This window comes from Lytechinus variegatus, chromosome 5 (genome assembly GCF_018143015.1).
Source record: "Lytechinus variegatus isolate NC3 chromosome 5, Lvar_3.0, whole genome shotgun sequence".
Lineage (NCBI taxonomy): Eukaryota > Metazoa > Echinodermata > Echinoidea > Temnopleuroida > Toxopneustidae > Lytechinus > Lytechinus variegatus.
Window position 1 is genome coordinate 42,262,567 of NC_054744.1, and position 13,770 is coordinate 42,276,336.

At 36.4% G+C, this 13,770-nt stretch overlaps 1 protein-coding gene across 1 annotated transcript; it reads right to left on the reverse strand.

Moving 5' to 3' along the window:
• Positions 1 to 326: 326 nt before the first annotated feature.
• Positions 327 to 2,428, reverse strand: LOC121416202 (alpha-(1,3)-fucosyltransferase fut-6-like). The gene has a single exon (XM_041609694.1). It carries the CDS (start codon positions 2,165 to 2,167, stop codon positions 686 to 688), a length of 1,482 nt encoding a protein of 493 aa, XP_041465628.1. The 5' UTR covers positions 2,168 to 2,428; the 3' UTR covers positions 327 to 685.
• Positions 2,429 to 13,770: the final 11,342 nt, after the last annotated feature.

Here is a 13,770-nt window from a genome sequence, read left to right on the forward strand (position 1 = left end):
CATACCAGATATATACTTCGTTCTGATGAGTCAAATTGCACCCTCTTAATTTTATCCCAAAAATAATAATATATGTATGACAACAATCAAGAAGTAGTCTTATCGTATTTGGAAATTCTGATGACCATTATTACCCGATATAAACAAATTCTACCTTTTATCGGTAACTTGAATTATGGCGTGTTGTGTATATATGATTCACAATATTGCATGCTACTCGTACAACTATACTCCTAAGTTATATGTTCATCCACAAATGCTTAGAAAAAAAAACCTCAAAGTGTAATCTTGAGATGTAAAATGCGGGAACAAACTAACCATGTCGCAGCATTTGTGCATCAAAGGCTTAAACTTAAATATCAAAAATATGTAATTCTCGTTAAATTATTAATTCACTCAAAGACATGAATAAACTCCTTATGAATTTTATCAATACTTTGTTGAGTTCTCCACCTGATCATACCGAAACACGATATTGCCCTCATCATCCGCAATTCCACTTTCTTACTTGTATTCCTTTGAGACTGAGCTTACTTAGTCCTCCTGCAGAAAAAGGCTGCTCATCAGTAATTGAAGAACTCAGACTTTAATGTTTAACCCCATACCGAAGTTGAAATCGAGTCAAGTGGATATGTGTTTACCCAAAGTAACAAACAATAAATCATTATATTCTGTATTACCAGTTCTACCACCTCTGTTCGATTTCAGCTTGCTTTTCCTTTGATCTTCGAACATTGAATCCCAGCACTTTCTTGTCAGCATGAAAATCATCACACTGTCCTAGCCACCAAGAAGCAAAATCTGGAGTCCTTTTCTTCCACGAAGTCTCTGGGTAGAAGAAGATATGGATCAATTTCTTCACTAGATAACATAAATTAAGCCCAGGTTTTTGACCTCGGAACGCTGATGGAGAATGCAAGATGATTTTGCTATCAATTTTCCAATCAAAATATTTCTTGTATCTCGCTTCGTCTTCATCAAGAGCATGAATGTAATCAACAAATGCACTCATGTTGCTGAAATCCTCAAGGAAAATGAAAGAATCCTTCGGAAGTGTCTTCTCGTAGCCTTCACGCGTTGATCCATAGACTATAGGAACGATTCCATTAGAGAGACTATTCTTCCACACTTTCTCCGTGATATAATCCCGACATTCACTATTCTCGAACGAAAGGTAAAACTTATATTGTTGAAGCGTTTCGGTTGTGTTCTTTTGGGGGAGCTGTCCCGCCTTACCACATTTCCCATAGTAATCGACTGAGAGGTGTTTCTGAATCTCATTGATCAACTCCGTCCTTTGCCAATAGTAAGGATTGCAATTACCATTCATCGCTGCTATCAATTTAGTCTTCTTGGGTATTGGAGGAGGTTCTGGGAGAGCCTTTATTTTCTGCAGACTGCCGTATGGGAAAACGATATCAGTGTCTCTCGCATAGGTCATGGTGAGATTGAAAGGGTTTCCTGTTAAACCTGGAGGTACATAGCCCATGTCATGAATAGGGCTCTCTTTTGTTGATATGACCCATAGTTGTCCCGGTGGTCGCAAAGCAATCATTTCATTCAAATGTCTATCTCGAAACCCAGGTATGAAGAAAACAACGTCGAAACTCTGCATGAGTTCCTTAGAGGGTTGACCAACAAAACTTGTCTCAAACCTACAGAACTCGCTGAATTCACATCTAAATGGATTCCACTCTCTTGACTGGTTTCCAGGTGCAACGGTACGACAACGAGATGAACAATACTTGGCAACCCTAATAACACATTTAAAGTCGGTGTCTTTCTGTTTTTGTTGAATCTTGTGGAGAAGACTGCTCTCTTCAATTGGTATATCCGATAGGGGTTTTAGATAATCATCAATATTGAATGTTAAGACATCACGTTCAACATTGCTAATACTAAGGGCGAGTCCTTGTATCACTGGTTTAGAGGCACCCTTTAAAGAAATAATTTTGATATTTTCAAAATCATTATCAATTTCATCTCCGGTTTCATCCTTGGAGGAGATGACGAATTGTCGGGTGCCAAATGAATAATAATCCTTCTTTACAGAAATTGTTTTCACCAACTCGTTGTAATGGTATAGCACTGTGAACATAGCGGCGAGTGATGAAAGGCTTATTACGAAAAGTATTATCAGACAGAATTTTTGTTCATTGATTGCCATCTTCACAGTCTCCGGTGGTTGTCTGAGTTGTTAAGTTGGTCAAGACCTCTGCATCCCCAGATACTTTGCAGCTAAAGCCTCTCTGTCGCTGTAGGTATTACCTTATCCCGGCATTACGATCCAAAGGTTCGTGTACATGCACACTCGGCCGCTCTATTTTCAAAAGCTATACTAGCGGATAACATGTCCCCTATGAGCAATGTCTTATGCTGAAAATGCACTTTCCTTCGTAAACTGATAATATGGGTCTTCTCCCTTTTATGAATCAATGGGCGTTCACCCCCGTGAGCACCGAACCACGAACTGTCCATTGTGTATATGAATAAAACGAATAGCGAATCGAAAGAACTAAACGGAACTCAATAACAACAACAACAACAACAACAACAACGACAATGACGACGACGACTCAATCGGTATAATAGCAGACGGTTTCGAAGTAATCCAGATTTCTTTATTTTGTAGAGGCGTAGGGGAGAATTAGAGGAAAGTCAATCGTGATATAGAAATTATTAAGTAAGCATTTCTTTTTTTTCATAACAATATCTTCATTTTCTTTGGTTAACTAATATCCATATTAGGCTTCAAAACAAGAAAGCATGACATGAAGTTTTTGTGTAAATATCCACTTGAAAAAAAAAAAGAAATGATGGTGGAATGGTGCAAATAGGACACAATTCTGGTGTAATCGGACATAAGTGAACTAAAACATTCAAATTGTAAGTTATGAACCACTATATTCTATTTGTGGTTTTGTTAGTAAATAAAGCAATCATTGACCTAAATAATCGAGCACGTAGTACACTTTATTTTGGAAAAAAACAAGAAATTATCCCTAAAATCGATGATCATAGGCTTGTGAGGCTAGTTCATGTTTTTCTCTCATTGCTAGACCTGCAAATTTTTATTTCATTATTCATTTTATTTATCCGGTTCAAACATAAATAAATGTACATGATACAAAGGAACAAGGATCAAACTGAACATGTTTACAATAATTACAACTTACAAAAAAGACTACTGAACATCAAACAAATAAATAAATGTAAATGCATTCAATGAGAAAACGACTAATAACCTATTAAAGAAAATCAGTATAAGAGCAAAATTATTATAGAAGTTATCAAATCAAATATCGATAGGGGCGTGTAGATGCATTTTGAAATTGCTTTGTCAAAAAAAAATCCGAAATGTTGTCTACTAAAAGTGTTAGCCACTTATGAACCTTTAAAAAAATAGCTTCGCGCGGGGGAGTGAACGTTTGGACCAGAATAGGGTTGGATAAAGACCCCTTTTTGACTGGGGAGGGGCAAAAAAGCCATCCGCAGCCATCGTAGCCAGCTTTTCGGAATGAGAGGGGAGGGGCACACACTTATTTCACATTGTGTATGCATATATACAAATGTGGATTGAGCTTTCCACAATAAGGGGAGGGGATTTCATTCACATTTCCCCGATCGGCTGCTCATAGCTGATATTTTTCTTTGAAGATGTAGTCCGAAAAGTGACTTCTTAGCTATATTCTTACAAACAAGATAATTTTATATCATAATCCCTGATTTAATACACTCTAAAAAATGAAGTGCTAATTCAGCTCTGAGTTGTCTAGTTCAAATTTGAACTAGACAAATCAGCACTCGAAAGTGCAGTCACTATACACGATCTTTAAGAGCTGAATTAGCACTTCATTTTTTAGAGTGTATAATGCGAACGCGGGAAGTGAACATTCTAACAAATGTTTGTGATAATGAACAAGACGCGTATATGGAGCTAACTCATTATTTCGACCGCGAAGTGAGAGCTGAAATTTTTGTCAACCTGTCATAAAGAGGGATTTTTTTCAGAAGTTTGTCAGAATAAAATACAGAAGTAGGCCTATGCATAATTACCAATGAAAATGTGAGCACGCAGCGTCAGCTGAAAAGTTTTGACGATCAGACCTGAAAAGGAATATTTTGAGAAGTTCATGGAATACATGAATAGAATAAGTACTTAAAACAAACCTTATTTCATTTTCGGATTAACGAACCTTATTTCGTTTTCGGACTAACGGACCTTATTTCGTTTTCGGACTAACGAACCTTCGGAATTGCGAACCTTATTTCGTTTTCTGATTAACGAACCTTCGAAATTACGAACCTTCGGAATAACGGGGCAGAAGACGGACAGTCAACCTGTCCGAAACGTCGAGTCTCTCTACTACTCACCATCTCTACTCGCCGACTCAAGCCAGCATCTCCTCATCAGCTCTACTACTCAAGCTGTTTTCACTCAACATTCCTTCTGGTTTACAGTCCTTTTCAGGACTATTTTCAAGAAAGAATACTCTACTCTCAAATCTCCGCTTTCTCGCCTATCCACTTCTCTTCTATCCACTGTTTCTATAACACTCCACATGGTGTACCGTAAACCACTTCAGCAATTGTACATGCCACCATGCAAACCTTCAAACAACATCTATATATAGCTGATTTCAGTTATTTAACTTTTAAAGTATTTGATTTATTTCTTGAAAATCCAAAGTCCCAAACCTCGGAAGTTCATTCATTAAAGGTCAAGTCCACCCTAGAGAACAGTTGAATTAAATAAATTGAGAAAAATCAAACATGAATAACGCTGAAAACTTCATCAAAATCGGATGTAAAATAAGAAAATTATGACATTTTAAAGTTTCGCTTATTTTTCACAAAACAGTTTTATGCTCAACTCAGTGATATGCAAATGAGAGAGTTGATGATGTCACTCATTCACTATTTCTTTAGGTGTTTATTGTTTGAATTATACAATATTTCTAGTTTTAGAATTTGACTAGGACCTCCTTTCCTGAACCACAAAATGTTAAAATAATGGAATTCCACGCGTTCAGGGAGGAATGAAACTTCGTTTCACATGACAATGACGAGAAAATAAAAATGGTTCATATTTCATATAATAAAATACAAAAGAAATAGTGAGTGAGTGATGTCATCGATCCCCTCATTTACATACCGAACGGGATGTGCATATAAAGTACGTCTTTATAGTAAAGAGGACTGTACTCAACGGAAGAAGAACTGTTATGTGAAATTACGCGAGAAACTTTAAAATATAATAACTTTCTTATTTTCCATCCGATTTTGATAAAAATTTTCAGTGATATGCTTGTTTGATTTTTTTTTGGCGGGGGTAGACTTGTCCTTTAAGTATACTTTTGAGTATGAGAGGGCTCAAAATATGAAGAAATCGAAGCATCTTTTTAATAGGATAATTTTCATAGCTTGCTATTCTTTTTTATACAAGTTGGTTGTTGACCATTATTGTATTTATTTATTTAATCCTGATGCATTGTATCGGCTTTATTCACTGTCTTGCCATAGGAAATAGAGTACTCATTTTGATCATTTTGATTATTTTTTTACAGATAAACGCATCGCAGAAGTTGCATGTTAAATATATCACGGACGACACCATGTGATATCAGAACAATTACTTCGCCTTTTTATGTTCCTTAATTTAAAATTTAATACAATTAGCATTTTCCACAATGCCAAAACATGAGATCATGATAACTTAATCGGCCAATAAACTACAAAACGCTGAAGGTAATTATTTTTCGTTATGTTCGTAGAGAGAAATTTGTCGGCATAGGCCTACTAACAATACTATTCAAGTCTTGGTTATTAGGGCCTACATAATTATGACCATTATAATACAGAATTTGGGACTGCGATTTTCTAGTTTTGAAAGCTTTTCACTTTTTTTAATCTGAAAATTACTTAGTTCTCTGCCACCTTCCCTGTCTGTGAAAAGAATTTTCCATTTATAATGATAAACGAATATCTAGCGTTTCATAAACTGATATTTGAAATGGTGTGGGTGCCATTTCTCGAAAGTTGTCAGCACTGATAAATTGATTTTCTCCGACAGTTACTCAAGAAACAGTCAGAGGCTAGTGCCTTTCAGCCCATCAAAACCAAGGATTTCAGTGAAATTGTCAACACTGACAATCTAGTCGGACTTTCATGAAACGCCCCCCTGACATGGAGAATTGAAGCTAACGACGCGTAACATAATATATTAAGTCACAATTTTAGCGACCATCCCACAGTCTAGACTGTGGGATGGACAAGGAAAATGTCTCGAGTTTTTCATTTCCGTGGGGCGGCAAATACAACCACGGTTCTTGGACATGATAATATGTAAAATATTATGAGTGAATACATGCAACATGTTGCCATCGGTAAATTCTGCTCCTGACCTCAAAATTAAAATAATAATATGCAAAATCGTACCATTGAATAGACTGGAAATTCCGCCTTTCACCCCGTGTGTTAAGGACTTCCGCGAACGCGCGCAAGCGCGTACAATGCATGTAACCTCGTTCGCGTTTATTTTTTTTATTCGCTGTACATGATATACGTTATCATATACGATGGCGGATAAGATGTCGTCGTCTTCATCGTGTTTTGACAGCGAAAATGACGATTTGCCACTAGCAAATATATGCTACATGCACGTCTTACCCAAGGAAAGAGGGCCAGTAAATTTCTTTCAAGTAAAGAGCTAGAACAAATTAAGCCTTTGCTGCATTCGTTGGTGCATGGTGTAGACTAGACCAAAAGCTTCAGTCTCTGTATTTTGGTTGTTCCGCTGAACTACGTTGGCTCACTCACCATACATAGACTGAAGAGGTTGGGGGTCCGTGGCTACAGACAACGTATAGTGAACTAGCGTTTTATAGATCGCGATTTAAAACTGTTTTTTGAGCGAAATTTGATGATATACATTCAGGGAAATACAAATAATTTAAGTAATTGCATACCTTGGACCGGAGTTATTGAAAAAAAATCCACTGGATGATTGAGAAATCTGTCATCTAAGCCATTTTCTCCTGACCTGACGGTTTATCTTGCAAGTTGCCATCTTGAATGACGTCATTATCGTTAATGTCTCGATATATCGCGATTATAACTATTATCGTTTGTCTTCGTGAATGTATCGTATCGTATTATTAAATGTTAATCTTGCCGTTACTCATCCTGTTATAAAGACAGGATACTGGAAATTCAACAATAGCCTATGTTACGATGAAGAATATGTTAAAGGAATGAAAGAGGAAATAACTCGTCTAAAACTTCGGTTGTCTGAAGAAATTATGGATAATAGAATACTGTGGGATTATGTTAAGATGGAAATTCCAAATTTTACAAGAAAATATTCTAAGAAAAAAGCTAAAGAAAGAAAAGAGAAGGTTGATAAGTTAGAAAAGGAAATTATGAAATTGGAAGAGGAGGTTCAATTACAGCAAACACCATCGAACACAAATGATATTTTGATTGATCTTTTGGCAAGAAAAAGAAGTGAGCTAAAACAATTTATGCGTACTTAAATGACGGTATAAAAATCAGATCTCGAGCCCCATGGTTTGAAAGTGGAGAACGAGAAACTGCATATTTTAAACAACTGGTAGATTATAATGGTCGGAAGGGTTTTATTAAAGAACTTAAAGTTAATGGAAATGTAATTAAGGACGAAACTAGTATTTTAAAAGAAATCAAAGAATTTTATTCTTCTTTATATTCTAAAGGAGAGGTAGAACCTGGTGATTATTTTTTTCCTAGTAACTTACCAAAATTAAGCGAAAACCAAAAGAATCATTGCGAAGTGAAAATAAACCAGGGGGATTGTATTGAAATTTTAAAAGAAAAGCAACTAAATAAATCACCAGGAAATGACGGTTTAAATGTCGAGTTTTATATTACATTTTGGCAGGTAATAGGTGACCTAGTCTTAAATGCTTTTAATGATGCTATGAAATATAAAGAATTGTCACCGTCACAAAAACAAGCAATAATTACAATTATACATAAGGAAGGTAAAGATCCGATGTTTATTAGCAATTATTGACCAATTTCCTTGCTGAATGTTGATTATAAAATCCTAACCAAAATACTCTCGAAAAGAATTAAGACCATTTTGGATAATATTGTGTCTGGCGACCAAGTAGGTTACTTAAATAATAGGAATATTGGCGATGCTGTAAGAATAATAAACGATATGATTTTTCATACATCAAATTTTAATAAACCAGGATACTTAGTTGCAATCGATTTTGAAAAGGCGTTCGACTCAATTTCACATTCCTTTCTCCAAAGGGTGCTAAAATCGTTTGGTTTTGGGCCGATTTTTAGTAAATGGGTTAACGTTCTTTACACCAACTCACTGAGTTGTGTCTTTAATGGGGGGAAATCGACCGGTTATTTTGCAATCGAGAGGGGGCTAAGACAAGGGGATCCCCTCTCCCCTTACCTTTTTATACTTTGTATAGAATGTTTAACGCACTGTATTCGTAATGATAATCAAGTAAAAGGTATTCGATTTGGTGAAACGGAAATTAAACAAATACTCTATGCTGATGATATGACTATATTCGTAGAAGACTTGGATTCAGTATATAGATTAGAATTAATTCTTGAAAAATTTAGGAAGACATCTGGACTTAGGATGAACAAAAATAAAACGTTTATTTTGCCTCTAGGACCCTCTGTTAGCCTTACTCATCCTTTCCCTTTTGGGAGACAAGTTGATATGGTTAAAATTCTAGGTATTGTCTTTTCATTAAATCCCGACGTTGCTGAAGAAATGAATTATAAAGAAATATTAAGCAAAATTAAAAAGTTATTAAATTGGTGGAAACAAAGAGATCTAACTTTGTTTGGAAAGATTCATCTGCTTAAAACTTATGCATTTTCTAAATTGATTTATGTAAGTTCTTTAACGCCTATGCCGGAATGGGCTTTTAAAGAAATTGAAGAAATTTGTTTCGACTTTTTATGGCGAGGAAAAGATAAAATTAAAAGAAACACATTGTATCTGGGATATAAACAAGGGGGAATAAAAATGCTTAATTTCAAACTCTTTGTAATGGTACAGAGAGTGATGTGGGTCAAAAGATTGGTAAACGGTGATCAGAAAGTGAAATGGAAAAAATGTTTCAAATTTCTGCTAAGACCATTAGGTGGTAATTTAATATTTTACTGTAATTTTACACCTGACATGATCAATATAAAAATTCCAAAGTACTACCGGGAAATGTTAAGTATTTGGTTTGATATAACTGTGTTCATCAAAAGGGACATAAGTAATAAAAGAAATGAAATTTTTTTCAATAACAGGTATATTAAAAATGCAGGAAAAGCGTATTTTCATGAAAATATTTTCTTAAAAAACACATACAAATTACACCATATTATTATTATTATTTTATTCGGCATTTCAACAAAAAAAGTTTACAATCAATTTACAGGAGAAAATACAATTACAGAGTGGAAAGGGATGTTTGCAGAACAAGTCCAGGTTGCCTGGAAAAGGAAAAAGTTAAATAAATAACTGTAGCCCGCAGGCTATCCTTCCCGACCTGGACCTGTATGTAAACACCCCAAGAATAAAAACATGTATATAGATTATTATATTAATACAAGCAATAATTCATATAGAAAAAGTATATTGAAATTGATATGTATAAGAACAATGCAATATAGTGTGATTGAAACGTAATTAAAGGGCAACTTAAAGAAGTTGTAGTAAATTGGTATTTAGATATACAATTGAATTAGCCAGGTAAATATAAACTTTAAAGAACATTGTATTAGGGAAAGTGTATAAGCAGTAAAAAAAGGAAACCTCATAAGATTTGAAATTAATAAAAAGAAGAAAATATGAATATTAGAATAATGTACCGGTAAATGAGTGTATATTTAAACAGAAATTTGTCAGGTTAACAGTTCACTAGGAATTACAATAAATATACATTGTTTAACGTAATTCAAACTAAAAGTATATAAAAGCAAATGGATTAAAGAACATTAGATTAGACAAATTAATGCAGTGAGTATAGGAAAGATGAAGCTGACCAATATTCCATTCTGTTGCTCATAGACCCCTCCCCCGCAGTAATCATTATACATCTTATTCAAATAACTCAGTCCGTAAGCATCTTAGCCATGGATTTAAAGATCCACAGACCAGGACAAACTCGTTTCGTAGACATCAGGTGTCTGAACAGTACATTTTCTTGATGACGGTCGTTAATTATTGTTTTGGAGATTATGATAGTAGAATCAATTTGTCTGAACAGGGACTTGGCAAAAAACGAAATCAATAGAAATTTGCGTCTGGAAGCCAGTGTTGGCCATTCTAAAATACGAAGACGTTCTTCATATGACATCTGTTGTTTTTTCTGCTTTAACACCATACGGGTGGCTCTCCTTTGCAGAGACTCAATTCTGTCGATCAGACACCTGTTGTGTAGGTACCACGTGGGCATGCCATATTCAATAATGGGGAGTACTAGGGCTTTATACAATGCAAATAAAGCCTTTGTAGATAAACCCTGTGACATAGTAGTGATGAGACCAAGCAGTCGATTTGCTTTGGATACTACATATTCTACATGGGAATGCCAGGTAAGTTTAGAGTTTAATATTAGCCCAAGATATTTGATTTGTGAGACAGAGTCCAGGGGCTTATTACTCATGACATACTTGGGATTATTGACATTTCTAAGTCTACCAACAATGCGCATGATCTTTGTTTTACTAAAATTTAGTACCATGCGATTTGCTGTACACCATAAACATATCTTATCTAAATCGTCTTGCAATATCTTTTCATCAGCGGGTGACTGTATGGATCGATATATGAGTGTATCATCGGCAAAAAGTGCATGGGAGGAATTCATACATCCAACTATATCGTTGATGAACATATTGAATAGCTTCGGGCCAAGTACACTCCCCTGAGGGACACCTGAATGAACATCAACCCACTCTGAGTAGTGTCCATTGAATATAACTCGCTGGGAGCGTTCAATTAGAAATGATCGCAACCAGTACCACAAGTTACCCTGAATGTTAAAGTCTCTACAAAGTTTCTGTAATAATATGTCATGCGGTATCTTGTCAAACGCACGAGAAAAGTCCAAGAAGACCACATCTATAGGCTTTGGTCGTCGATGATCCAGTGATGTCAACCAATCATTAGTTAATTGTAGAATCTGTGTTACACACGACTTGTCATTAGTAAAGCCATGCTGGGTTTGAGAAATAGGACAGTTAAGCTGAAGGTGGATGTCAATTGCCTCAGCCACGCATGACTCCATTAATTTTGAAACAGTTGACGTCAAAGCTACAGGACGGTAGTTCCCAGGATGAGAACGATCACCTGATTTGAAGACCGGAGTTATGTTAGCCAACTTCCAGTCTTGAGGGAGCTCACCATTTGCTAGGGAAATAGTAAAAATCCGCTGAAGTATGGGAGCAATAACCGCTGCAGTGTGTTTGAGGACGGATACGGTGATGCCGTCGGGCCCAGGTGCCTTACTGTTTGGGAGAAGCATAAGTCGTCGATGAATATCACCAGCAGTAATCGGTACTGAGCTTAGAGCAGATATTGGAAAGGCGCAACTTGATGGATGAGAAAGGCAATCTCCAGGCTCTGAGAAGACTTTAGTAAAACATGATGAGAATTCCTCTGCAATTTCATAAGGCCGAATGAACAACTTTCCATCAACTAAAATTGAAAGAGGCGGCGGACTAGATTTCCGGGATCTGACAAATGAGAAGAATCTTTTCTTATTATCTGGTAAAGAAAACAAATTGTTAACATATGACCAGTATGATGCAGTGATTTTGTTTTTTACATCATTTCTAACTCTCTTATACTCAGACCACGCTTGGCTAAGGGAACTCCGCTTAGCGAGCTTGAAGCATTTCCGCTTTTTCACTATGAGACTTTTAATGTCTGGAGTGATCCAGGGTTTCGTCTTGCGCGATTTAGATCGAGTATAAGGGATGGCATCTCTACAGGCAGCGTGGAACAAGTCAACGAAGCCCTCCCAAGTGGCATTGATGTCAGATTTATTGAAAACCATCTCCCATGGCGAAAGCCTTAGCAGATTGTTCAAGTGCGGGAAGTCTGCCTTGTGGAACAACATGAATTCACGAAAGACGTCTTTAGGGACATAAGGTCTAGTGATCCTCATTTCGAAGGACAAAGCATGGTGGTCACTCGCTACTGGATTAGGACATGTAGATGCTTCCACAAGAAGATCAGGACGGGAGGTAAACAGATGATCGATAATGGAACCAGAGGTTGGGTCATCACTTGCAGGCCTTGTCACTGAAGTTATTAGCTGTACCATATCCAGCGAGTCAAAAATCGATGTAAGCCGAGTTGCATCGGTAGAAGTAGGAGATGTTAGATCAACATTGAGATCACCAGTCAAGATGATACCTTGGTATGTGGCAGATACCGCCTGAATATCGTCAACAAATTGCTGTAGCAGTTCCCAGTATTCTGCATTAGAAATAGGTGGTCTGTAGATCACAATTAATAACCACCTACTTCCATGTAAAGAAACCTCAGCAACTACTACTTCGAGGTGAGGATGTTCAAGGTTCAGCAGGCGTTTTGGACATAGGCTAACTTTCAGACCAAGAAGTACACCACCGCCTTTAATTCTGGGATTAGAGCTACAACTTTTACTCACAGTATGGCGATCTCGTCTGTAGACTATGCAATCTGCCGATAGATCAAGTTCACATGAGTCACAATTTTCATTCAGCCATGTTTCGCATATGCATATTATATCCACAGGATGACAATGTAGGTAAGCTGTAAGATCGGGAACTTTATGTCTCAGACTTCGGGCATTCATACAAATTCCTGATAAATTTCTCTTCTTTCCTGGAGGTGGTCCAGCATCATTTGTAGACCTACCGGACCGCTTTGGAGGACCAGGATGAGGATTTATGTCACCAGCTAACAACAGTTTAATTTGAAAGGTTGCTGTGCTGCCATGATAGTAATGAATTCTACGATGCAAATAATGACTATGTCTGAAAGTAGAGACTAAGTTCCTTGGTGGTAAACCCATTGCTTGAGCAGGAATTAAGGCAGTTGCTCCATAATGCTCTGTCTGGGATAAGCTCCTTGATAAGCTCAGAACAATGATGATCAAGGTAAGGAGTTCCATTATGTGTGATCAAATTCTGATAATCAGTGCAGATAATAGGTTTATCAGGCAGGTAATGACAAGATGGATGAGTGAACTTGGACTATATGTTCTACTTACAGTATGGTTGCCATCTACAGTACAACATGGAGGAAAGTAAACTGAGAAGACTTTCAGTTTATTCCTAAATGAGTCCTCATAGAGTTCACAAAATCATCTCAAAAGAGTCCAGCACCATCCATGACATATAATTAAGACACTGATATAGGAATCAAGGTCATCCATACACGAGGAGTATGATCTACCAAGTATTATAACGTATTGTAAATGAACATGGTGATCTTAAATCAAATACTTACTTTAGATCTATGGGTTTAAATGACGACGAAATAGTATCAATTAATGAAATATTTGCACATGTTCCTGTGGAATGGAAAGACGAATTAAAAAATAATACCTTAGTTGATGGTTTGAAGATTGAATTTATTTTCTCTAAAAATGTTTTCCAGTTTGAGTCAGTTTGTTCAAAACAGCTGTATAGATCCTGTATAAGCAAAATTGCCGACACTCCTGTCAGTTTTTACAATCTCGAATCATCATATAACATGTC

Excerpts from the sequence above, each read along its gene's own strand:
- LOC121416202 (XM_041609694.1), bottom strand. The coding sequence starts at position 2,167 with ATGGCAATCAATGAACAAAAATTCTGTCTGATAATACTTTTCGTAATA.